This window comes from Macaca mulatta, chromosome 14 (assembly GCF_049350105.2).
Source record: "Macaca mulatta isolate MMU2019108-1 chromosome 14, T2T-MMU8v2.0, whole genome shotgun sequence".
In the NCBI taxonomy this organism is placed as follows: Eukaryota; Metazoa; Chordata; class Mammalia; order Primates; family Cercopithecidae; genus Macaca; species Macaca mulatta.
In genome coordinates this window covers 1,309,004-1,335,082 of record NC_133419.1, presented here as the reverse complement: position 1 = coordinate 1,335,082, position 26,079 = coordinate 1,309,004, and the positions used below count along the sequence as shown (strand labels likewise).

Here is a 26,079-nt window from a genome sequence, read left to right as displayed (position 1 = left end):
CCACGCCAGCCCTTTGGGCTTCTCGGGTCTCCGTGGCCCCCCTCGCCCTCTCCCCTGTCCCAGAGCACCCAAATCCCCTCCCTCTGGCCTTCAACCACCCTCAGCTGGGAGCCAGGGTACCCCCGAGGCCCCTGCATGGCCCAAGAAGGCCATCCCCCACACACCCTGCCCTGAGACCCCCACCTGCAGCCTTCTGCAGATACTCCCCACCGCAGCCCTCTGCTGAGACCCCCACCCGCATCCCTCCTCTGCTGAGGTACTGCTCTGCATCTGAGCCCCGGCCCTGTCTTCACCCCAGGACACCAGGATGGTCCCCAGGTGGCTCCCTAGGCAGCACTGCCCTGGACCTCCACGACCCTGCAGCCCCTTCCTTCCCAGACCTACCTAAAAGGCAGGCAGGGTGCTCTGGGAATGTGCCTCGGCTGGGCACATGGTCCTGGTCCCCCTCCCCGCCTCGGCCCACCCTCCCTTTCTCCTCTCCCCACTCTTTTCACAGCCAGGTACTTGCCCCTGCCCAGGACAGCCCGGCCACACCCCTGAGCCCCACCTGGCCCGACCTGTGGTCTTGACACTGGAGACGCCCCGGGCGCCCACAACCTGGGCCCTCTCCCACCATCAAAAGTCCCCAGGTACACTCACGGGCCCATTCCGTGTTGGGGCATGTTGGAATCATGTGGGGCCCAGGTTATCACAGGGGACCCCACCTCCCAGGTGCGCCCAGACACCCAGAGCCTGCTCAGCTTATCACAGGGGACGCCACCTCCTAGGAGCGCCCAGACACCCAGAGCCTGCCCAGATTATTACAGGGGACGCCACCTCCTAGGAGCGCCCAGACACCCAGAGCCTGCCCAGGTTATCACAGGGGACGCCACCTCCTAGGTGTGCCCAGACACCCAGAGCCTGCCCAGGTTATCACAGGGGACGCCACCTCCTAGGAGCGCCCAGACACCCAGAGCCTGCCCAGGTTATCACAGGGGACGCCACCTCCTAGGTGCGCCCAGACACCCAGAGCCAGCTCAGGTTATCACAGGGGACGCCACCTCCTAGGAGCGCCCAGACACCCAGAGCCTGCTCAGGTTATCACAGGGGACGCCACCTCCTAGGAGCGCCCAGACACCCAGAGCCTGCTCAGGTTATCACAGGGGACGCCACCTCCTAGGAGCGCCCAGACACCCAGAGCCTGCTCAGGTTATCACAGGGGACGCCACCTCCTAGGAGCGCCCAGACACCCAGAGCCTGCTCAGGTTATCACAGGGGACACCACCTCCTAGGAGCACCCAGACACCCAGAGCCTGGCTGGCATTCCCACTGGGCTTTAGTGGACGCCATCCTTCCGTGCACGTGCTGTGCTCAAATTTCACCCAGACTCGGCCTCACTCTGGAGACCCGCGGGACGTCACCGGTGTTTACTGACCATGTGGGTTTGCTCTGGGCTCCCTCCCTGTGCCCGTTTTCATACTGGTGCATGCACATGTGTGCATTTTCTTACCAATTTGCAAGAGCCCTTTGATTTTTATGGGAAATTAATCCTTCATTCGTCTCACGTGTTAAGCATCCACTCCACCTGTCCCATCGGCTTTTAGCTTTGCTCTTTCTGTCAGTTTCATTTGTGTGGCATCATGCTCGGATCTGGGTGAGCCCAGGCCGGGTGGGGGACCCAGGACCTTGCCGGAGACACGGGCTTCCCCAGAGGCAGGGGGAGCTGCAGGCCGGGCGGGGACTCAGGCTGGGCACAGAGGGGGGCGGCCTCCGCAGGGTGTGCTCAGGGAGGGGGAGCTGCCTCTCCCTGGCGGCCTTTGATCCAGCACAAGGCCTGTGATTCGCTTGGCCAGGGGAGCACTCAGGAGGGCCTGGCACCCTTCACCCATAATCCAGGGCAGCTGGAGGTGCCCACAGCGCAGCCCTCCCCAGGCATGAGGCTGGCCCAGGGCAGGGAGCACCTGCAGGAAGGACTCAGCCCCACATATGGAAAGAAGCAAGAGCTCAATGTCCTCCAAACATGGCTGCAAGGCTAAGGCGTGGTCCCTGACAACAGCCTCTGGTCTGAAGGCCATCGAGCTCCTAAAACCCCCCAGGACAAACTCCTGTGAGGATGCAGAGGCCAGGACAGAGGCTCCCAAAGAAGGGAAGAAATGACCCAGAGGTGCCTGCACAAGGCGCCCTCAAGAGACCCCTCAGGAGTGATCAGGAGACCCCAAAGGATGTAGGGCCCACACCCTGCCCCAGGGCATCATGAGGGCCGGGGTGAAGTAGGAGGGAGGCTGTGGTCAAAGTCCCCAAGGCCGCCGGGACAGCATTCCCAGGGAGGGTGGCCCTCGTGGTTCTGCATTTTCACAAAAGATGGCCCCACACAGGAGGTAAGTCATGAGGTCACAGCCACCAAGGGCACGGGGCAGCCATTAAACAGTGGCGAGACCTGATCAGACCGCAGAAGATGCTCACCGCTGAGCACGGCAGGATGCTGTTTACAGAGCAGCAGGGCCCCGGGCAGGGACAGCACGTGTGGCCACATGCACAGACACGCACCTCTATGCATGCACACACACACCCAGTGCACACCTGTGCACACACACACACGTGCACACACCCACATCCAGTGCACATGCCCACACACCGAGTGCACATACCCTGTGCACACACACCTGTGCACACACGCACACACCCAGGACACATACACCCATGCGCACACACGCCCAGCGCACACAAGCACCCAGTGCACACACCCCCAGTAACCCGTGTGCACATACAGTACACACGCCCGTACATACCCATGCATGTACACACGATTACACACCCCAGTGCACATGCACACACACCCACAGTGCACACACTCCCTGTCGTTCGCGCACACACACACCATTGTGCACACACATGTACAAACAGGCACACTCCCAGTGTGCGCACACACATCCTTGAATGACAGGAGCCAAAAGGTGTGGAGAGCACAGTCCGACCTCCAGAAAAGGAAAGAAAATGGGGACTGACAACGGGAGGGAGTGACAGCCACCTGGCCCAACTTCCCAGAAGCCGATATTGAAAGGACACTGCTGGGCCCATCACAAATCAGGACAGCCATGTCTCAGAGCACTGGCCTTGCTCCAGGCGCTGCTTTGAGGGGGGCCCCTTCACCCCCATTTCACAGATGAGGAAACTGGTTCCATTCCCTGCCAGCGCATGTGGCTCAGAAGGGCTGTGAGGACAGTGGACCATGTGGAACAAGACATTCCTGGCAAGCCCCCACCTTCCCAGAGGAAGTTCTGGAGGGGATGGAGCCACGGGGGTGGGCCTGCCGCACCCACAGAGCCTGCCCACGTCCGTGAGGCTGGGGTCTGGGGGCTGCAGGTGGCAGGCGGCCTCTCGAACAGCAACGGAGTCACAGAGGAGCCACAGCCACCGAGAGCCTCCTGCCTGTGCTCAGGAGTCCCACCGTGGCTCAGGTAAAGGCAGCCAGGACGCAGCAGGCTGGGTGCAGGAGAGCCGTCCCCAGCTGCGTCCTGGAGCTCTGACTACTCCTCCTGCCTGCATCCTCTTTCACTTGCTGCCCCTATGCCTAGAAAGTCCTTTGCCCCTTACTGTACTCTGAAGACTCCTACACGCTCCTCAGAACCCAGCACGGAGGTGGCCCCCGAGGTAAAGCTTCCCTGAGTCCCCAGGCAGCCCTCTGTGTCCTGGTCCCCCTCAGCTCCGGGGTTCTCTGAGCGGAATGTTTGGGTTGTGAGCAGTTTTGCCACTTTCTGGAGGCAGGGAGTGGGGAGTGTGCCATGAGAGGCCCTCCTGACTGGGCCGCAGCCTGGAGGATGGGGGACGGGAAGCCCAGGGCCACCCTTCATTATTCACCCCTGGAACTCCTGGCTTATTTTCCGATTGAGATTCCAGCTCTAATTACTGTCTTTACACAAACAGGCTTGGCCATTGAGAGGGAAGGCGCGCGGCACGCAGCAGCCGGGGACAGCAGCTCACGCCAGAACCATTTCTGTGGGAGCGTGCGCTGGCGGGTGCCCAGTCTCCCTGTGCCCCCCACAGGGAAGGGCCCTGGCACGTGGAGCCCCAGGGCATCCCAGGGAAGCCACAGGTACGCCATGAGGTTGCTGGGCCTCAGGGAGCAGACTGGTGCGTTATCACGGGTGCCCTTGGGTGCTCCTGAGTCAGCCAGGAGAGTCAAAGGGAGCCCCGGCACCACCCTGTACATGGTCTCTGACCAGGCTGTCCAAGAAGTGAGGGGCCTTTTCCCGCCTGGGCCAGGCAAGGCAGCAAACAGCCCCTGCCCCTGCACTCCGCTACCCAGGAGGGCTGGCACTTTCTGGAGGGGCAGTGAGGGCTCAGTCCTGCAGCTCTGCCGGCAGCGCCCTGCCCCCAGGAAGCCTGTGGGGCTGTGGGGAGAGGGGATGGGGGGCTGCAGGCCCAGGAGCCAGGCGAGCCTCGGGCTGGACCGGCTGCTCTTTAGTTTGGGTAGGGCCCCTGGGGCGGGTGGCAGTGTTGGCACTGGGGGAGGACCCTTTGCAGCCCCCTCACCGCCCCGGCATGCGCCAGACCGAAGTTGTACAGCAGGTACGGGGACAGCCTGGGGTGCTGCCCCCCATCCCCCGCATGCAGACCCGGGGGGCTTCCCACCAGGCAGAGGGGTCCCGTTTCATGAGGCCCTCCCCACCTGCACTTGGCTGAGGGATCCTGAGCTCCCTCCCAGCAGCCCTGCCACATCCTGACCGTATCTGCACCCCCAGGCCCTCTCTGCTCCCCACCACGTGGCTGCTGGTCCGTCCGTTGCCCCCATTCCCGTTGCCAGCAACCACCTCCTGGAGGGGGGACACCTCACCGGTGGGAGTCACGCAGAGAAGACACGCGGCGCCTTCACCCAGGGCCTCTGCGAGTTCCTGGCACCCCAGGGCCTTCCCTGCACAACCCAGATTTGCTGGGACAGACCCAGGCTTGAGACCAAGCTTGCCAGGACTGGGCACCCCCCCGAGGGCTATGTGCATCCTCCCCAGTGTGTCCTGTTCTCCTGCAGAGTCTGAAAGGAATAAAGTGACAGTTCAAGCCTCTGCCTTCCCCTGGGACGGCCGTCTCGGGTATTCACACCTCACAGACCCAAGCCCAGCTGCCAGCAGAGCGCACCCCACCACGACACATCCCCAGTGCCCGCTGCCTGCCAGGCCTCCATCTAGGCCCTGATGGCCACGTGGCCCTGCCCATCCCACGCAGCTGGGCACCCAGAGCACCCGAGGCCTCACAGGGACTGGTGTGTGGTGTTTGCTTTCCTGAATGGATGCACACAGGCTAGGAGCCAGGAGCTGGCCCACCGTCTGGAGCGCTGGGTTTAGGGGGAAGGCTGGACAGGTGAGGTGTGCTCACCACGGCACCGCATAGGGCGGCAGAGCCTCAGCATCCAAGCCCTGCACCCGGGCAGTCGGGGGCCTGCCTCTCAGTGTCACGTGAGGGGATGCACTGGGGACCCGGCCGTGCCGTGCACAAGCCTCACGCACAGAGGAAACGGCTGTTTCCCTAACGACCTAGAGCAGCTGCACTCACTTCCCCGAGGCATGGAGGGAAGAGGCTTGGGGCTGCCAGGAGCCCGCTGGGCGGTGGAGACCTGGTGCTCAAGCCCCTACCCCCTTGGGTTCACCAGACAGCTTCCTGACTCAGTTTCTCTCCAGTGTGCGTTCCCACCCGTGCCCTGGCCCTGCTTCAGCCCTCCCCAGCCATGGGGCCCCAAGTCCACTCTCCAGAGGCCTGAGGCACCAGCCCCGGGGTGTCCTCCCAACGCCCTCCCCCACCCCACACCTCCTCCCATCTCCACAGTGCACACCCAGTGCCACGGCCTGGAGGACCACCTGGGGACACCGTTGGGTGTCTGTTACCCACCCTTAGAAGGGGGTGGGTTCCAAGAGAAAGGACGGGGACAGCTCATCTACCCAAAGACCAGTGGAGAGGACGCAGGGCAGGAGACGAGCTTTGGGGTGGGGGAGGGCGTGCGCGCGGGATGGGCTGCTGTCCTTGGTGCTGAACGCGGCCCCTGGCCCAGGCTGCCGGGAGGAAAAGTCCTGAGGAGTGGGGTCATTGGACAGGCCTGCCCTGACCCCACCCCACCCAGGTGGCTCCCAGAGACCAGCACAGGCGACAACCTGCCCCATCGCTGTCACCAACCCGCGCCTCTGGGACCGAGTGGGCCTCATCCACAGACCACACGGACACCACAGCTTCCTCCTGGACTCTGGGGAGCTCAGGGGAGCCCAGTGGCCATGTCCTGCAGCAGTGCCCTGCAGGGCGTCCAGGTGCTGAGGACCCGAGGCCCCCACACAGCCTGTGGGACCCCCCAGGAAGTAGCCCTTCCAGCCCAGACTGCAGACCGGGCAGCCCTGGGTGACGCCTTCACCAGAGCCACCTGCCGAGCGGCTGGGACTGATGACCCGGGGAGCTGAGACTCCAAGTGCTGAGAGCGCCGGGACCAAACGGCCACGCAGCGCAGGACCATGAAGACGTCGGGCTTCCCATCCCAGGCCTCGGGGCGGCGCTCAGGACCAGGATCCAAGTCCCCACGCCTGGCAGGAACAGCCTCGCTGAGTGGGAAACACGTGGCCTCAGCAGCAGGGCCTTGGCGCCAATCCCACCGACCCCATGGTCTCTGACAAGGCCCCAGATTCTTCGTCCATGGAGGCAGGGAGAACACCTCTCTGGGCCCACGAGGTGCTGTGTGGAGCCCCAGGAAGGGGAAGCATGAAGCCCAGGGGGTCCTGCTCTCCCCCAGCATCCTGCCACCCTGCCAGCCAGTCCCAGGGAGCCCACCTGGCCAGCCGGTCCCAGGGAGCCCACCTGGCAGAGGCCCAGGTCCAGAGCCCCCATCTGTCTGAACAGAACCCCAGCAGGCTCCACAGGGCCCTGCCTGGCCCCCAGGACTCCCTCTGTCCAAGCGGTTCCAACGAGTCCTGAGCCTGGGCCTCCCAGGCCAGGATGGAGGGTGAAGCGTGGGAGGGACGGCCTGTTGGCTGGACGCAGATGGAGGGCGGGGCAGCAGGTGCGTAGCTGCCCCGTCCTGCCGGGACGCAAAGCAGTCCAGGTCCTGGTGAAGGGGTCCTGGACCTTTCTCCTTTAAATGTTGGGGGAGTTCCTGCCACTTGGGCCCACCGCAGTGAAGGGGTCCCTCACCTACCCCCAACTCCCACACTGGCTACAGAGCCCCCACTGTCTGCCTGGAGGGATCATGAAGGCAGGTGGGGGCCACCTCACCAGGACACCTTGTCCCCACCTGGCTCTCCCTGCCCTTCTTCCTCTTGCCCCCACACTCAGACCCACCCAGTGCTGGGGCACCCCCCGCATGAAGCAGTGGCGGGTGAGGGCCTGGCAGGTGGACACCCAGCAGACTTCCCTCCACCTGGCCGGCAGGACCTGCTGTCACTCCAGGGGGATGTTGGGGCTCCCTGGGGCTCACGGAGCAGCTCTGGAGGCCATGGGGACACCGAGGGGTCCACCAGGTCCCACATCACAGCTGGAGAATGTGGAGGTAGAATGGCGGCCCCATGTGTGTCCCAATGCCTGGGGTGCCTGAATGTGACCTGACTTGGAAAAACAGCTTCTGCAGAGGTTTCTAAGTTATGGATCTCAACATAGCATCGCTGGGGATCTGGGGTGGACGCTGACCCAACAACCAGCCTTCCTATCAAAGACCGAGGAAAAAGCGGCTGGGGACACAGCGGGGGGCCACGTAAGGGTGAAAGCAAGACGGTGGGGGGCACTTCTGCAGGCCCAGGGGGCACCGGGAACGCCCAGCGGGGGAAGCTTGGGGCATGGGGATCGCCCAGCAGGGAAGGCTTGGGGCAGGGCTTCCTTGAGGTCTCGGAAGAGCCGGCCCACCCCGGACCTTGGACTTCCCGCCTCCAGAACGTGAAAGAACATGTCTGCTGTTCGTGGAGCCCCGGGGAGCTCGCGAGTGCCGCCCGCCCTCACACGACTGTCCGTGGGCACAGTCCTTCATCAGGAACCTCCTAAGGCATCTCGAATTCCAGGACCGCTGTGGCCGCAGCACGCCCCTGCCCCTCTCACGGTCTCGGAACTTCCCACGCACACTCTCCATGGGCCTGAACCTGGCCAGAGGCCTCAGCTCCTAACTGAAGGCTCTGCACAGAAGCATTTACGAGGTCTCGGACCAACCCCCAATCTCAAGATCTCAAGACACTAAGGACAGGACTCAGGGGAGGGTCCCCAGTTCTGATGTCTCTGAAGCCTGGACGGCCATGACCCCAACATCTCCACCGCGCCCTCCACGAGGCACCGCGCCCCCCACGAGGCACCGGGTCCCCCCGCGAGGCACCGCGCCCCCACGAGGTACAGCCCTTGGGGAGGTCCTGGGTGCAGGGCCCTGGAGGTACCTGGACATCGACCCTCCGGGCTGCTCTCTGGCCAAGCTAAGGCTCCCAAGCTGCACTGCCCTCCCCTCGAGCCTTGCAAAGCTCTGTTCCCTTTCCCAGGAGGGGACGCAGACACCTCAGGAGCTCAGAAACCCAGGTCTGCGAGACCTTCCATCCTCCTGACACCGCATCACCAGGTTGGGACTGGCTGTGGAGCTTCCTGGGCAGGCAGTGGCCCCCACCTGGGGCCAGCACAAGCTTCATCTCCGTCACCCCCCGGTCCTGGCTTGGGGAGTGGACATGGCACTGGGAGACTCTGAAGGGAGCGTGTCCAGTTCCCCACAGGCAGCCGAGCCTTGGGCGGTCAGACCTGCATGCCTGTGGGGGTCTCCAGAGCTCGTCCAGCACCATGGACAGGACTGCCAGAGTGGAGTGTCCTCGCAAGCAGGTCTTCAGCACCTCGGAGGCCCTATCCGGGCCACACGCTTGTCGAGGTCACCCAGGGGCACTGCGGTCAGCCATGCATCCTGGGGGTGTGGGCACCACAGCAACTGCAAACTCAGGAGGTGCACAGGCCCCTCTGCACCGTCCCCACAGCTCCTCACTCGCCAGGGCCCACCACAGAGCCTCCTGCACCCTGAGCCAGCCTCGGCCCCATAAGCTGCTCCCCTTGTGGCCAGCACACCTCCCCCAGCGATACAGGGACCCCCACCCTTCCCCAGAGCACCCCATGGGTGGCACACGGCAGACAGGGTGGAGGAGAGGCTGGAGGAGGGCAGGCCCCACCTGGGACTCTGTGCACACACAGGGCACCAAATGGCTCAGGTGGGGGCTGGGGACTGTGAGCTGCAATGAGGCCTGGCCAACCCCTGCCCCCCAATCTGCTTGGCTCACCCCTGATCACCCATCTGCATGCTCCCATCGGGGACCCACAGCTGGGGCTGGGCTGGGCTCTCACCCGACACACAGTTGGCTCTGACCCCGCCTCGAATACACCCGATGATGTGGCAGAGGCGCACCCTCCCCCCACCTGGCACCCCAACCTCAGGCTAGACCCCCAGCAGGCCCAGTGACACCCCCAGCCTGCCCGCCCCCGCCCCCACCTGCCCCATCCTCTCTCGGGCCCTGATCAGGCCACCGTGCTCACATCTCAGGCAGAGACCCCGGTGCTGGGCCGGCAGGTTTGCTCCCCAGGCTGGGGGTCCCCCCACCTGCCCCGAGAGGGGCCTCTGAAGTTGCCGCAGACATTGAAGCCTCGTTCCTTCATTAGCGCCCAGGTCTCTGCTCCCCGACCCTTCGCCTCCTCAGTCTGGAGGCGTCCAGGCTCTATGCACCCCCACCCCGCACGCCCACGGTAACAGCCCTGACACAGGGGCCGGGGCAGGGGCCGGGGCAGGGACAGGAAGGAGCCAAGCCCTCAGCACATCCTCAGAACATCAATAGATCCCACAGAATCCGCCGCCCACCAGCGCCAGGCGCAGAGGGAGGGGCGGCGCATCTCTTGGGAGACAACTGCTCACGTTGGAAGGAACCTCTCCAGTTAAACTCATGCCGCCCTGAAGCATTTCACACGCACTGCAGCCGCTCCGCTGCCTCCGCCTGGCTCCCACCTCTTAACCCAGCACCCAAACAAAAGGTGGGATGCGGCTCCCACTGGAAACCAGAGAGTGGAGAAGGAAGCAGCTTCCCAGCCCTAGGCTGTTCCAGGACCCAGGTCCCTTCCAAGCAGAGGCGGGCATCTGTGCAGCCCGAGATGGGCAAGGGTGGGCTGGAGCCAGGGCCAGACTGCAGACGCCTGCCTCCCTCCCTGGTGTGACCCTGGGCGTGCCCAGCCTCAGGGGTCTCCTGACACCCCCTCCTGGGAAGTGAAGATTAAATGAGAGCCCCTACACTGTCCCTCCCCTCCAAAGCACAGCCTCGGGCTGCACCAGGAAGAGGCCCAGGGTCGGCCAAGCCAGGAGCCCACAGGCAGCCCAAAGATCTGAACCCTGAAGATCTGAGGACATTGCCGTGAGCGTCCCAAACCCCTCTCTGCTCTGCACCCAAATGAAAGATGCTGGTGGGAGGCCCCAGGCAGGCTCCAGGGTTGAGACCTACTTGTCAGCACCCAGCCAGAGGGCCGAGGAGGCCCTGGGGGGTCCCTGGGGGGCACAGACGCCCTCCCCATGAAAGGCTCAAGCCGGGCTCTTAAAGTCAGGCAGAAAAGCAGGGAGTTGCACCTGCTGGACGCCACACGGAGGCTGAGCCCCCGGGACTGCCAGCCTCACCGAGAGCTGAGGACAGGAGTGACCGGAGGACTCCCCCAGGCAGGCCCCGAAGAGGGAGACAGCCGGCGAGGAGGCTGCAGGGAGGAGGTGTGTCCCCAGGGGACAGCCCAGGCAGTGGAGGAAGAGGCTGGAGCTGGGGACCAAGGGGGTGCAGACAGGACTTGGGGGAGCCACAGGTCCAGGCAGGGCCTGCATGGAGGGGCCCAGGCCCAGGCTGGCGGACCTCATGCTCACCTGTCAAACCTTCCTGAATTAAACAAGAGGGAGCCTGGCCATGACGGGGGAACCTCAAAACATTCAAGAACCTTCTAGAAGCAGGCAGGCAGAGGAGGCGGAGGGTGGGCCTGGGCCTGCCTGTCTCCAGGGGACTTGGGAAACTGAAAGTGTCTGTGTCAGCCAGAGTGCAGGGCAGGCCGTGGGCTGCAGACACCCCGGAGCACCTGCCAAGGGTGTGCACAGGTCGGGGGCAGCCCCGGCCGGCCTCTCCCCTCTCTGGGCCAACAGGAGGGATAGTCGGGGTCACGCCCAGCAGAGTGGGGGCTGGCCCTGCAGCAAAATCTGTCTCATCCTGACAAGGCTGCCCCACTCCCTGCCCATTAGGCCATCACACACACACGCACACATGCGCACACACGCACACACACAGGTACACACATGCACACTCACATGCGTGTACAGGCACCAAGCCCCCGGGCAGAGGCCCTGCCTTCCAGAGACTCAGACGAGACAATGTTCCCTCTTAACCAAGAGAGAGGCGGCTCCGCACTCAACCAGGCTTCCTTTGAGACTAATGACCACGTGCCTGGGTGTGGGAGAAGGTGCGGAGCCTGGAGCTGAAGCAGCAGCACTGGCCCTCATTAAATGAATATTTCAAACATTCTTGTTTCTGTTTTTATCAAGATAGAATCTGATTCTGTTGCCCAGGTTGGAGTGCCGTGGCACAATCTCAGCTCACTGCAACCTCCGCCTTCCAGGTTCAAGTGATTCTCCTGCCTCAGCCTCCTGAGCAGCTGGGATTACAGGCATGTGCCACCACCACACCCAGCTTATTTTTGTATTTTTAGTAGAGACGGGGTTTCACCATGTTGGCCAGGACGATCTCAAACTCCTGACCCCAAGTGATCCACCCGCTTTGGCCTCCCAAAGTGCTGGGAAAACAGGCGTGAGCCACCGTGTCTGGCCAAAACAAGTATTTCAAAAATTCTGTTGATTGCACCAATGTGCTAGGATTTAATGAGTGATTGCATCTATAAACAAGGTCTACAAAAACAACTAAGAAACAACTTAAAAATGCTCTAAGACATAAAAAATAATAACTGCTAGAATAAGAAACTATTTAAGGACTGAAAAAATGAGAAAATACCCAGCAGAGCAGAACAAGATAACAGAAAGACACAGAGAGGCCACCAACCCAACAGCTCAGTGCTCGGAGCTGCCTGAGCAGCCAGCAGCTGGAAACACCACCCAAGAGGGAATCATGTCCCAGGGCCCACAAACACAGCTGAGCGAAGGCCTCCTGGTGCCCAGACTCACACCTGACACGCACCTGCAGAGCCCAAACACAGCTGAGCGAAGACCTCCTGGTGCCCAGACTCACACCTGACACGCACCTGCAGAGCCCAAACACAGCTGAGCGAAGGCCTCCCGGTGCCCAGACTCACACCTGACATGCACCTGCAGAGCCCAAACACAGTTGAGCGAAGGCCTCCCGGTGCCCAGACTCACACCTGACACACACCTGTAATGAGGAGCTCCCAGACACTTGCTGCTTTCAATCAATCAATCGATCAATCAGTCAATCAATCAGGTATTCACTGAGCTTCTATTAGTGACAGGCACTTACGGCACTACAGAAAAAAAAAAAGAAACAACTTCCCTACCCAGGGATTCAGGCCCTTGGATATGTGTTACAGCTGAACAGAAATTTGCTGGCAGGCCCCCAGTCCCAGCCCAGCTGAAGTCCTGTTTGGATCTGGCTGAACAGCCCCCCACAAGCCCAACACAAGCAGGGAGCCCCTCTGGGATGATGGCTCCTACTTCAGTCTGAACTGCTGCTCCAAATAAACAACACACAGCATCCAACAAAATGTTATGGCGTATGCAAAGAAGTGGGGAAATGGGACCCCTCTCAAGAGAAGAAACAGCCAACAGAAGTAGGACACAGGTGACCCACCCTCAAGAGAAGAAACAGCCAATAGAAGCAGGACACAGGTGACCCACCCTCAAGAGAAGCAGCAGCCAACAGAAGCAGGGCACAGTGTGACCCAGTCTCAAGAGAAGAAACAGCCAACAGAAGCAGGACACAGTGTGACCCAGTCTCAAGAGAAGAAACAGCCAACAGAAGCAGGACACAGGTGACCCACCCTCAAGAGAAGCAGCAGCCAACAGAAGCAGGACACAGGTGACCCACCCTCAAGAGAAGAAACAGCCGACAGAAGCAGGACACAGTGTGACCCAGTCTCAAGAGAAGAAACAGCCAACAGAAGCAGGACACAGTGTGACCCACCTTCAAGAGAAGAAACAGCCAACAGAAGCAGGACACAGGTGACCCACCCTCAAGAGAAGCAGCAGCCAACAGAAGCAGGACACAGTGTGACCCAGTCTCAAGAGAAGAAACAGCCAACAGAAGCAGGACACAGGTGACCCACTCTCAAGAGAAGCAGCAGCCAACAGAAGCAGGACACAGTGTGACCCAGTCTCAAGAGAAGAAACAGCCAACAGAAGCAGGACACAGGTGACCCACCCTCAAGAGAAGAAACAGCCAACAGAAGCAGGACACAGGTGACCCAAATGTTAGAATTTTCACAAAAGGGTAAGGTAATACCACACATATGAACAGTGACCTCAATGACCAGCCAGCAGAAACTATCCTGACAAGCACCAGAGCAAAAGAGGGAGGTGGAGACCTCACAGCATGTCAGGTGCCTGCAGGTCCATCTTATAGTCTAAGACACTTGTTCCTGGAGTCCCTCAAAACAGGAAAGAGCAAATAGGGAAGAGGACACATTTTATTTTTATTTTTTTCTGAAATGGAGTCTTGCTTTATCCCCCAGGCTGGAGTGCAGTGGTGCAATCTCGGCTCCCGCAACTTCCGCCTTCCTGGTTCAAGCAATTCTCCCACCTCAGCCTCCCGAGTGGCTGGGATTACTGGTGCCTACCACCACGCCTGGCTAATTTTTGTATTTTTAGTAGAGATGGGGTTTCACCACGTTGGCCAGGCTGGTCTCAAACTCCTGACTCATGATCCGCCCTCCCTGACCTCCCGAAGTGTTGAGATTACAGGCATGAGCCACCACACCCGGCTGAAGAGGGCAAACTTAAACAAAAATGAAGAATTTCCCCCAATGTGCTAAATACATCAGTCTGTGTATCCACAGGGCTCACTGAACCTCAAGCAGGACAGACACCTGGAGGAACACACCAAGGTGGGTCACTGCGAAACTCACAAAACCAAAGGGTAAAGAGAAAACCTCAAAATCAGCCAGAGACGAGCATCACACGCAGGGCCTTGGTGGCGGCTGCCTCTCACCAGCAGAGGACCATGGTGTAGCACCTGCTAAGCACTTGAAGGAACCCAGAATTCTATACCCAGCAAAAGTATCCTCCAAAACCGAGGCTAAATACCACCATCGGCAGTTGAAGGAAAGCTGGGGGAACGTGTTGGACACGACGTGTGGGAAGCCCTTCAGCCCGAGGGAGCTGAGCCCGGGCCACAGCCTCAGGCAGGGGTGACGGGCACCGGGAAGGGAGCACATGAGCCTAAAAACCTGTTTTTACAAGAGCATCTCTAGAAGACTGACTCTGCCAAACAGTGGATGGCATCGCAGAGGTGCCACCCAGGAAACAGAACGCTCAATGCTGTGGTCACGTCCTCACGGGCATCACACTCTGTGCTCGTGAGACCCTCCGGCCTCAGGACCCTCCAGACTCTTAATAGTTACTGACAAAATCAAAGTGCTTTGGTTTGTGTGTTTTTATCTGCCAACATTATTGTACTTGAAATTAAAACAGAAATTTTATAATCACATCCCTCCCCTTCCCCCTCCCTTTGCCCTAGATCGGGTGGTCCCAGGCCCTGGCCATTGCAGAGGTCCCCATGAACCAGGTGAGCCCTGGGGTTGCCGGGAGCAATAATGGTTTAGCTTGCCTGGTTCCAGTTCCCACTGGCAATGGATCTTGAAACTCTCAACTTTTCCCAGTCTGAAAAACCTACATCACAGAACAGAACTGCCAGGGGCACTCACCTGCCCAAAGCTAGGAGCTCCGGCCTTTACCACAGCTGCCCTCCCAGGGGACAGTGGCCGAGGAGGCCATGGTGGAGCCTGTGCAACAGAAGGGGCAGCCACTCCAAGTCCTCCACCGGGACCGCCCTGCGGGCAGCGAGCAGATAACAGGCTCCTCCAAGCCAACGCATTCTACAAAGTGAGGGACCCGAGGGGGCGAGGCATACCCCAGGCAGGCAGGGGTGCCAGCCATCCAGTGGGCACCAGGCTGCCTTTGCTGTGGGGCCTTAGAAAATCCAAATAAGGGCCAGGCACGGTGGCTCACGCCTGTAATCCCAGCACTTTGGGAGGCCAAGGCGGGAGGATCACGAGGTCAGGAGATCAAGACCATCCTGGCTAACACGGTGAAACCCCGTCTCTACTAAAAATACAAAAAATTAGCCAGGTTTGGTGTCGGGCGCCTGTAGTCCCAGCTACTCGGGAGGCTGAGGCAGGAGAATGGCGTGAACCGGGGAGGCAGAGGTTGCAGTGAGCCGAGATCATGCCACTGCACTCCAGCCTGGGCGACAGAGCGAGACTCCGTTTCAAAAAAAAAAAAAGGAGGCCGACTAAAACTAGGTCCAATGAGAAAGTCTGGCAGCTCCTCAAAGTTAAACACAAGCCAGGTGCAGTGGCTCAAGCCTGTAATCTTAGCACGTTGGGAAGCTGGTGGGAGGATCGCTTGAGCCCAGGAGGCCAAGGCTGCAATGAGCCAGAATTGAATCGCTGCACTCCAGCCCAGGCAACAGAGTGAGACCCTGTCTCTAAAAAATAAATGAACTAATTTTTTTAAAAAGGTAAAGACAGAATTACCACTCCCAGGTCTAGGCTCCCAGGAACAGAGCTCAGGGACCCGAGCAGGTACACACACACAGGTCCACAGCGCACCACTCCTGAGAGCCACGAGGTGGAGGCAGCCACGCATCCACGGCAGATGACGGGCGAACAATGTGGTCTGGTCAACACAGGGAAACGCATTCAGCCTCAAAAGGAAGAAAACCCCAACAGGGATGGCAGCAGATATGGCCCTGAGGACATTCTGCTGCGTGAACGAAGCCAGACGCAGACGGACGCACAGCCTGGGACCCACGTCTGTGACGTGTCCAGAAACGGAAGGCAGGCCACGCTCCCACGGATGGAGGAGGGGCAAGAGGACACAATGGTGCAGGGTCCCGCAGGGTGGAATGTTCTGGAACTAGACAATGGTGGCCACGCAGCACGGTGAATGCACGGTCCCTGAATTGTACACTTCCATATGATTAATTTTATATTACGCAAATTTCATTTTAAAAATTCAGTCTACTTTTTATCACCCTACACTAAACAATGTCAGTGATAAAATATCTGCCATTTCCAAAACACAAATCTTCCTTGGCCTAAGTTCCAAAGAATTGCTGCTTTTGAAGCTGCACCTTAGCACGCTCTGAGGTTCCTTAGCGTCTAATGAACGCTGCTTTCCACACACAAGCTCATCCTGGGATCCCAGTGATGCGAACTCTCTGCAGAGGGAAGTTCCCAGCATCCTGAGATCCCCGGAGCACACTGTGGGGCAGTGGCATCCCCAGCCTCCAACTGCCACGGGGCACGGAGACAGCTGTCCAGGCAGAGAAGCAGCCTGGTCACTCCCAGGCCGTCCTCCTCCTGCCCGGCCTCTGGATATTCCATTTGCATGTAGAATTTTAAACAATGGAACAATGGCAACTTTGGGGTGTGGTATTTTTGACCAACACAAATCTTAGTCCATACAGGAAAATTTGAATCTCTTTATATTTGAAGGTAAACGCTTCCTTTTAAATCAACAGACAATTGTTTTTAAACTAAGGACAGATGGAGAAAATGCAGTTATTTATCCCTGGGGATCACATGACTGTTTCCAAGTCTGGCTACAGTAAAGCGTGTGAGGAAGCGGCCTGCGCCGCGTGTCCAGTGTGGGAGGCAGCCCATTCTCCTCGGGGCGGAAGGCAGGGCCGGGCGCTGTGGCTGCCCACCACTGTGGAGCAGCAGCCGCCCACCTGTCCTCGCCTGAGCTTCAGCCCCTCAGGCTGCTCCTTGGCTCTGGGGCCACTGATGCCCCCAGAGATGGCAGGAGGGGCTGATGGAGTGGGGGTGCCAGGCCCCACCACCCCAGGCTCAGTTCAGGCCCCTCTTCTTGGTTTCCCCATTCTGCCCAGGGCCTGCTGCGGACCTGTGGTCAGGGTCAGTGGGTGGTGGGCAGTGCAGGGCGCCCAGGCCACGTGGCTCAGCTCCAGGCACACAGACCCCAGACGCCCATGCCCACTTCCTTCCTGGCGTGGGGAAGTCCTGCTGGGGAGCTGGGTGCCAAGGCCCATGTGGGCTGTGGGGCTCCCAGGGCAGAAGGCCAGGGCACAGCCTGGGCAGAGGGCCCCCTCCTCCCACAGAGATACCACTGCCAGGGCCCTCGGGGCTGGACAGAGACAGCTCAGGCCCTGTAGAAGCCCCCGAGAGGGATGGGTCTCCCTCCATGGTCCTGGGGCCCTGCCTCTGCGAGTCTCCTAGTGGCCCCTGCAAGGGGCTGCAGGGTGGGAGAAGTGGGCCAGAGGCAGGGTCCCCCGGGCTGACCCCAGTGGACAGTGAGGTCAGGGCACACCACCCCGAGGGGCTGTTCTGAGGGGCCATCCCCAGGGGCCACGTGGGAGGCAGAAGCCCCCAGGGGAGCTCACGGCCGCTAGACTTCCGGTTGGCTCCAACCAGAGATCCTGGCTCAGGTCTGAGCTGGCGCCATGAGATGGGGAGAGACCCACCCCAGCCCCCGCCCAGCCCCATCCGCCCCAGGAATGGCGGTGCTGAACGTGGGCTCCTAACATGTGAAGAAGGTGGCCTGGGGTGCTGGGGGCAGCACCTGCAGTGAGCCCCACCCGTCCACCCCTCAGGCCTGCAGCAGTCAGGGAGGCTGTGCACGGTGGGGGGCCATGGGCGGTCCCACCCCCCGGCAGTGACTGCCAAGACTGTGCCCTGGGCCAGAGACCCGATGGGCCTGGGACGCGGGGTTGCCATGTGCGGCCAGGGCAGAGACCCGATGGGCCTGGGTCGCGCGGTTGCCGTGCATGGCCGGGGCAGAGACCCGATGGGCCTGGGTCGCGCGGTTGCCGTGCGCGGCCGGGGCAGAGACCAGATGGGCCTAGGACGCAGGGTTGCTGTGAGTGGCCCGGGCAGAGACCCGACGGGCCTGGGACGCGGGGTTGCCGTGCGCGGCCGGGGCAGAGACCCGACAGGCCTGGGACGCGGAGCTGCTCTGGGTGGCCGGGGCAGAGACCCGATGGGCCTGGGACGCGGAGTCGCTCTGGGTGGCCGGGGCACCGCTGCCCACTCCCAGCAAGCAGGAGGATCCCATCTGGGGGTCAGCATATCTGACCCCCCAGCCACCGTCCCTGGCTCAGGAAAGGTTTTCCCATAAACACCCCAGCTCCGCTGGGCCCCTCCCACCACTGAACCCCTCCCCCTAGCCCCACCCTGTCCCGCATTTTCCCATTTTCCGAGGGCACCTGCTCCCTTGGCCCTGCCGACCAAAGAGCTCAGACTCCTCCCACCACACTGCTGCTAAGGCCGTGAGCGAGGACACGTTCCCCACAGGACAGCACAGCACAGGGGCTGAGCTCTTTTGGGGAGGGCGAGACGAGGGCCGGGATGCCAAGCCAGGCTGGTGGACAGAAGCCTCCACACACGGGGGCAGGCAGCACCAGCGCGGGAATCCGCACAGCTGGCCCTCCCAGCAGGTGCAGCCCACCAGGTGCTGGCGAGGTGCCCCGTCCCTGCTATGGGGGCTGCATCCCTCACGTGTGAGCACACTCCTCCCCTGAGCACGCGTGTGAGTGCACAGGGGCCCTGGCCAGCCAGGGAGCACGGCACACACCTGCTGAGCTGGGCTGCGGGCAGAGCCAGGTCTGGCCTTGTGGTGGCGCGGCTGGAGCAGCTGTGGGCCGGGAGTGTGGCCAGCTGGCACTCTGTGATCGGCAGTCCCTCCCCTGCCCACCGCTGGGCCAGACCTGGGCTCTCTTGGGGAGCAGAGGAAGGGTGGGGTGCAGGGCCGGCGGGGAGGTGCCCATCGGCTGGGGTGGCCCTCAGGGCTCACAGGGTGAGGCTAGTGCCCAAACTAGGGCCAGATAGGGCAGAACCGGGCCCCCTGCTCCGGCCCCTTTCCTGCTGCTCTGGCCCAGGAGCAAGGCTGTGAGGAAGGAAGCTCAGAGCACATCCAGAGCCCACTCGCCCCTCAGCAAGGCTGGCTCAGTGGCCGGGGAGGAGGAACCCAGCCAGCCTGAGGCTGCAGCCCCCGGCTCAGGCCGCTGAGGATTCCCAGCTGGTCTCCAAACCTGGGCTGCCTCCTCCAAAGCCCGCCCCCTCCTCCTTCCTGCCAAATCTCCATCTGTTGCCATGGTGACGGAGCAGAAAAGGCAGACGCACGGCTGCTCTCCCCGCCCCTGCTCCTGCCCCCCTCAGCGGGGCCCTGGGCGGGAGTCCCCACCCCAGCCAGCAAGGGCCCTGGCCTCTGAGACCGGGGAAACACCCACCTTCTGCACAAAAGGGCCGTCACAGGCCCTCCTACCAAGTGGCTGCCAAACCTCCTCCTCAGGCCACGGTGGTCTGGGTGGTGCCCTGCTGTGCCGGGGGGGGGGCACCTGTGGCCTTCTCAACCAGAAGCGGGGTCCCCCAGCCCCAGAGAAGGGAGGACCAGCCTCCCCCATGGCCCCACCCTAGGCAGGTGGGGGCTTCTGAGGGCAGGCGTCAGGCTGTGCTGGCTCAGGGCCACGGGTGTGCCTGGGTGGGTGACCAGCCCTCGGGGACACAGTGTGTGCCTGGCACTCGCAGCCCCAAATCCACTCCCGGGGACCAGAGAGTCTGACGAGGGCAAAAGGGGCGTCTTGTGCTTGGCAGTGGGGCCTTCGAAGCACCGAGGTCTGCAGGCCCAGCACCCATCGCACACAGCAGCATGACTGCACTGGGCGCGGACTCTGGGCCGTCACCGTTCTGCGAGGACAAGGTCACGAACCCCAGAACCCCGACTCTGTGCCTGTCGCCGCTCTGGGAGGCCGACGTCACGATCCCCGGAACCCCGACTCTGCGTCCATCACCGCTCTGCGAGGACGACGTCATGAGCGCCCCATCTGCACGCAGGGCTATTCCCTCTGCTTTTGGAGCCGCTGGTGGGCTCAGAAAACCTGCATCTCCGGGAGGCTCCCCATCTCGGTGGTTCCCAAAGCTCTGTGGAGGCGTGACGGACACACGACAGCCAGCACACATTTAAAGCACACGTGTGTGAAACCACGACCTGGGGGCCAACACACCTGAAACCCCCAAAGCGTCCTTGCGCCCTTCAGGCATCCCCCACCCACCACAGCAGCGGCTCTGTCTCTGGACGGCGCATTCTCTACAACACCCACAAATAGAACCACACGGCACAGACACCAACTTCCGCAGACGCCACGCAGCCTCCAAGGAGACACGGAAGTGACTCAAAACCCCTAGCACGCCCTGAGCAGGGCAGCCCCAGCGAACTGGGGGGACAGCCCTCCTCGTGGAAAGTGGTCTGACCAGTTCATTACAAAAACCACCAACACCCCAACTGTTTTAAATGAGCCAAGGACAGATAATTCTCCAAGGAAACACGATTCTCAAAAGAAAAGAAACACAGATGACGAACACCTGTGCAAAGGAGCGCCGATCCCACGGCCCAAGCAGCACAACTGAGCACAGGGAGACGAGGCGGCCTTGGGAGCATGAGGAGGCCAGCTGCCCATCTGCAGCCCCAGCCTCTCCCCGACTCCCCCAGCTCCAGGCAGCAAGGGGTGAAGGGGACGGCTGGGGCAGGGCAGAGAACCAGAGTGGGAACTGCAGGCCCCTAGGAAAGCCAGGCCATGCCTCTGGGGTCAGACGGCACACACAGACGTGTGTACACACACTCTTGCACAGGCACGCACACACCTGCACAGCCAAATGTGCACACATATCCCCGCACAGGCAGACACACATACATCCCTGCATAGGCAGACATAGGCAGACACAGGCAGACACATACACACACCCCCGCACAGCCAAATGTGCACACATATCCCTGCACAGGCAGACACACATACATCCCTGCATAGGCAGACATAGGCAGACACATACACACACCCCTGCACAGCCAAATGTGCACACATATCCCCGCACAGACAGACACACATACATCCCTGCATAGGCAGACACAGGCAGACACATACGCACACCCCTGCACAGGCAGACATACACACCCCTGTACAGGCAAATGTGCATACACAGCCCTGCATAAGCATAAAACACCTGTACAGACACACACACACACACACACATGCCCCTGCACAGGCAGACACACATACATCTCCATACAGGTGGACACACACCACCTCGTATAGGCAGATGTGCACACATACACCCCTGCACAGGCAGACATGCACACACACCCCTGCACAGGCAGACGTGCACACACATACCCCTCCATAGGCAGATATGCACACACACATACCTGCACAGGCAGACACACACACACCTGCACAGGCAGATGTGCACACATACCACTGCACACACACAGATGTGCACACACACACCCCACCCGACTCACTCTCAGATCTAGTAGGGACCAGCGGGAAGGGTTCCGACGTGAACCCTGACCTGTGCCATCAGGCTGAGGGTCTGTGGTGAATTCCACTTGTCAGGATGGCAGCCGCAGGGGTGTCCTTGAGGGTCCAGGCCCTGGACCTGACAAGGAGTGGCCACAGCACTCAGGTGTCTCCTGGGAAGACAGGGGGGACTTGGCACAGGCTTTGGCCTCAGGATACCCCCAGCCTGGTGGCCACTGTGTGAAGACCCCCACCCCACACAGCCTCCTCCCCAGTTCTCCCATGACTGTTGCCCTGGGGCTGGACGCTGGACTCCTAAGGTGGATGGTGACCTGGGACCCTGGACTCCACCCTCCCCAAAGCCAGGGGTTACGAAAGGGACCAGCAGGAGCTGGATGGATCCTGGGGCATGAGTGTGGGGCTGCAGGGGGCTGCCGGGCACAGGGAGGGCAACTGGCCAGGTGGCCAAAAGAAAGCCCCAGCAGTGGAACTGAGGGCTCTGGGAAGCGGTGGAGGGAGGCTGGGGCCCAAGGCCAGGCCCGCCCTGTGCTCCCCACGCCATGAGCCTCACCGTTCGCCCCAGGGAGGCCAGAGGATGGGCTGCGGACGGCATGGGGCTCAAAGGTGGATTCTGGAGTGGAAGGACCTGGGACCAGGAACCCTCCACCAGGAGGTGATGGAGGAGGCGCCTGGGCAGCCCCCGCCCCCTCTCGCTGCAGGGCAGGTGGGCTCAACTCCAGGGTGGGCAGGAGACCCAGGCGGCCTTCCCTGGAGGGCACAGGTGCCCTGAGGCTGTGGATTTGAGGGCACACTGGGCAAATGGAGCAGCAAACAGCCCCTCCCCGCCGGGCCTGCCCGCACTCTGGGAAAACCCTCCTGGACGCGGCACCTGCCTGGAGGCGGCGGGACCCAGTCCCAGCGGAGCCAGATGATCACGTTAGACTTCCATTAACCGGTTTTCACAAGCCAATACTGTGAGATTAGCCCGATGAAACATTTTGACTGAATCCTGTAACTATTCAGTGATTCGGTCTCTGAAGCTAGCGTCCTAGTTTAGGGGCTGTGTGGAGGCCCCCAGAGGGTCTAGAACCCCCAGAGCTGGGGCCTGAGGCATCCCATGAAGGAGGGGGTGTCCTGGGGGTCAGCAATTTCCTTGAAGGTCACGCAGGGCAGACAGCAGGAACGAGGGCCTCGGAGAGGAGGTCCCTGAAGGGAAGATGAGTGTGACGCTGTGGCCAAGGGTCTGACATGAGAAGCCCCCCAAGTGGACTCTGTGGGGCCGGAACACACTTCCTGTGTGGACACCATGGCATAGCCAGAGGGGCACAGGGGCCAGCAGGGCCCTCTGCAGGCAGTGGGGCTGTAGTAGACACTGCAGAGGTGGCCGGCGGGAGCCAGTCAGAGCCGGTGACCCACGCCGGCCTCAGAGAGGGCTGGGATGGGAAAGAGACAGCAGATGTGGGGGGCCCACGCAGATGCCGCAGCCACCACAGCGGCCTCCTCTAGGACCTGCAGCTCCCTCCGCTCCGCACCTGCCAGGCCCCATCCTCGGTAGCCCAGGGGATGGCTACCAAGGTGCCATGGTGACGTTGGGGCCCCCTTCCCTGCAAAACCCCAGGAGCCTCTGCCTGTCATCCCAGGTGCAGGCAGACAAGGATGCACAGACCTGCACACACAGATGCACACGCACACACGTTTGCACACACAGGCAGGCACACACGTACACACGCGCACATGTCAACGCGCCACACACAGACGCGCGCACATACACACACAGACGCACACAGACACACACTAATAGGTATACAGGCACACACGCACACACCTGCACATGTCAATACACCACACACAGATGTGCGCGCACACACACACCTGCACACGGATGTGCACACACATGCATGCACCTCAGCACCCTCGTGGAGGGAGCAGACACCTGGGCTCCTCTCTTCCAAGCTGCAGGCTGACACCCTCCAGCCCCTCCCCAGACCCTGCGACGGCCCAGTGACAGGCCCACCCCCGCACCCTCCAGCCCCTCCCCAGGCCCCGCGACGGCCCAATGACAGGCCCACCCCCGCACCCTCCAGCCCCTCCCCAGGCCCTGCGACGGCCCAGTGACAGGCCCACCCCGCACCCTCCAGCCCCTCCCCAGACCCTGCGATGGCCCAGTGACAGGCCCACCCCCGCACCCTCCAGCAGCACAGCCGGCAGGGGGCTGAGTGCTGGGCACAGCTGTCCTGGCCTCTGCAGGCCTCCTCATGCCAGCTCTGTGTGGCCCATGCTGAGCCTGGGGCTCGCTGGCATCCTCTGCAGGGGTTCGGGGCCCTGGCCCTCCCGTGTTGCCAAACACCAGCTCTGCTCGCCCCCCATGCAATTGGCTGAGCCCTCTGGGGTCCTAAGTGGCAGGGACAGCCCAGGTATTGCTCAGTGTATCTTTTTTTTTTTTTTTTTGAGACAGAGCCTCGCTCTATCACCCAGGCTGGAGTGCAGTGGTGCAATCTCAGTTCACTGCAAGCTCTGCCTCCTGGGTTCACGCCATTCTCCCGCCTCAGCCTCCCCAGTAGCTGGGACTACAGGCACCCACCACCATGCCCGGCTAATTTTGTTTGTTTGTTTGTATTTTTAGTAGAGACGGGGTTTCACCGTGTTAGCCAGGATGGTCTCGATCTCCTGACCTCGTGATCCGCCCGCCTCAGCCTCTCAAAGTGCTGGGATTACAGGCATGAGTCACCGCACCTGGCTGCCAAGCTGGTCTTGAACTCCTGACCTTGTGATCCACCTGCTCCGGCCTCCCAAAGTGCTGGGATTCCAGGTGTGAGCCACCATGCTGGGCCCAGTTTATCTTCTAAGTGGCCTCTGGCAGCCAGGCAGGGAGGGGAAGGCCGGGCAGGGAGGGGAAGGCCGGGCAGGAGGAGGGCAGGCACGAGGAGCCGCTGGCCAAGGGACACCCTGACCTCGGCAGGGGTGCAGGCAACAAAGAGGGTGAGGAGCTGGGGCATATCCTGGGTGGGTTTAGGAGCTTGTGGGGCCTTGTGGGGATCTGGGAAGGCTGGGGATGGAATGGCACAGGTGCGGACCAGGGTCTGATGTGGACAGGAGGGGCGCCTGGGGCTGGGTCAGTCACTCTGCAAGGGGTGCGGGGCCTGCGGGGCCAAGGAGCAGCGGCTGGATGGGGTCACTGCCAGGCAGGCAGGCAGGAAGGACTGGGCGCAGGAGATGCGGGTCGCTGGCTGGGGCCACACCAGGAAAGGACGGACCTCCCCACCTCGGCACAGAGCACAATCTTCAGGCTGCCCTGAGCCCAAAAGCTCCACACGCCATCTTCCTGGCTCAACCCTGGGTCCTCAAAGCTGGGGAGCAAAGGTCAACGGCCAAGCCTGCGCCCTTGCGGGGAGCTGGCGCCACTGGTCAGTCCCCCATCCCAGACCCCTGAGCAGGACAGGGCGTGTTTTCCTAGAGTAAGAGGCTGGGGCTGGCAGGTGGCTGCCTGTAACTGTGGGGTGCTGGCTGCAGGCAAGCCCTAGGATTGCAACTACTCAGCTCTCACACGGTGGGGCCGCCACCGGCTCCGCCAGCCATCCTGAGCTTCACGAGCCACGGGGGAAAGCTGGGCAAGGCTGGCACCTGCACACACAGGTGGGCACGCACGCACACACCTGCACATGCAGACACGCCACACACACACACACACACACACCCCTCCCACGCCAGCTGGCACGCAGGGCTTCAGGAGCAACATCAGCTCCTGTACCAAGTGGGGAGGGGCGGAGGGTCCTGAGCAGAGGGCTGGGAGGGCAGTGTCCATATTCCCTGCCCCACCAGCTGGCCCAGGGCTGTTGACGAGGCAGCCTGGCCCGGGCCGCTCCCAAGCCTCCTCCCAGGGCGACTGACCTCCCTGGGGAGGGGCTGGAGGCTGCTCAGGCCCCCCAGAGAGCCCCCCCACGACTCCCTAGACCATCAGAGACGAAGGCCCATACCCCTCAGAGAAACACCCCCACCCCCTAGACCACCAGAGGCGGGGGCCTGCACGCCCGCCTGCCTGCCACACCTTCAGGGGCCCTGTGCCAGGACACAGGTGCAGCGAAAGCTGGGGAGGGACTCCATGCAGGGCCCCTTGGTCACCCTCCCACAGGGCGGAAGTGCTGAGCCCTGCCCCCAACGCAGCAAGCCTGCCTGTCCCAGAGGAGCCGCTGCAGAGGTAATCTCCAGGGCGCAGTAAGAATAGAGCTGCTTAGCGGACAGCGGGTAGCAGGTGGCTTGCAGGAAGGGCAGAGAGGAGAGGCAGGGGCCGCAGGCCCACGCCCGTTGCTGCTGCCCTCCAAACGTCAGCGTCTGTCCCTGAGTGCCTTGTGGTCTTAGAGGCAGGGGCCGTATCAGGAACCAGGGAGCCCCCTCTGCCCTCCGGAGGCCGATGCTCCGGCTGACCTCCAGGGAGGCGCCGTGCAGACGGTCTCCCCTGGGGACCCTTCCCCACCCCAACCTCCTCCAGGTGCCGGGACAGGGATGGAGGGGAAGGCAGAGCAAGGCAAGGAGCAGAGGCAGGTGCAACACTCGGCCAACGGGACATCCGTCCTGGGAGGCTGAGGCAGAGGGAGGACTGGCTGGGACGACGGCCTCCTCCTGT

At 61.8% G+C, this 26,079-nt stretch overlaps 2 protein-coding genes across 25 annotated transcripts in view; one reads left to right on the top strand and one right to left on the bottom strand.

The window, feature by feature from the left end:
- The window catches only part of BRSK2 (BR serine/threonine kinase 2), a 66,851-nt gene that overhangs the window by 26,057 nt on the left and 14,715 nt on the right, over positions 1-26,079 (bottom strand). The window lies entirely within an intron of this gene.
- LOC114672199 (uncharacterized) lies at positions 3,057-5,060 on the top strand. The gene is made up of 4 exons (XM_077961664.1): positions 3,057-3,437; positions 3,555-3,630; positions 3,904-4,072; positions 4,722-5,060. The coding sequence occupies exons 1-4, from the start codon at positions 3,175-3,177 to the stop codon at positions 4,928-4,930; spliced, it is 717 nt and encodes a 238-aa protein (XP_077817790.1). The 5' UTR covers positions 3,057-3,174; the 3' UTR covers positions 4,931-5,060.

What these genes read in the sequence shown, in the direction of transcription:
- LOC114672199 (XM_077961664.1), top strand. Translation starts at nt 3,175, where the DNA reads ATGTGGCTCAGAAGGGCTGTGAGGACAGTGGACCATGTGGAACAAGAC. An exon ending in GGAGTCCCACCGTGGCTCAG is followed by an intron (nt 3,438 to 3,554) that starts GTAAAGGCAGCC and finishes CCCTATGCCTAG; the next exon opens with AAAGTCCTTTGCCCCTTACT. An exon ending in GCACGGAGGTGGCCCCCGAG is followed by an intron (nt 3,631 to 3,903) that starts GTAAAGCTTCCC and finishes TTACACAAACAG; the next exon opens with GCTTGGCCATTGAGAGGGAA.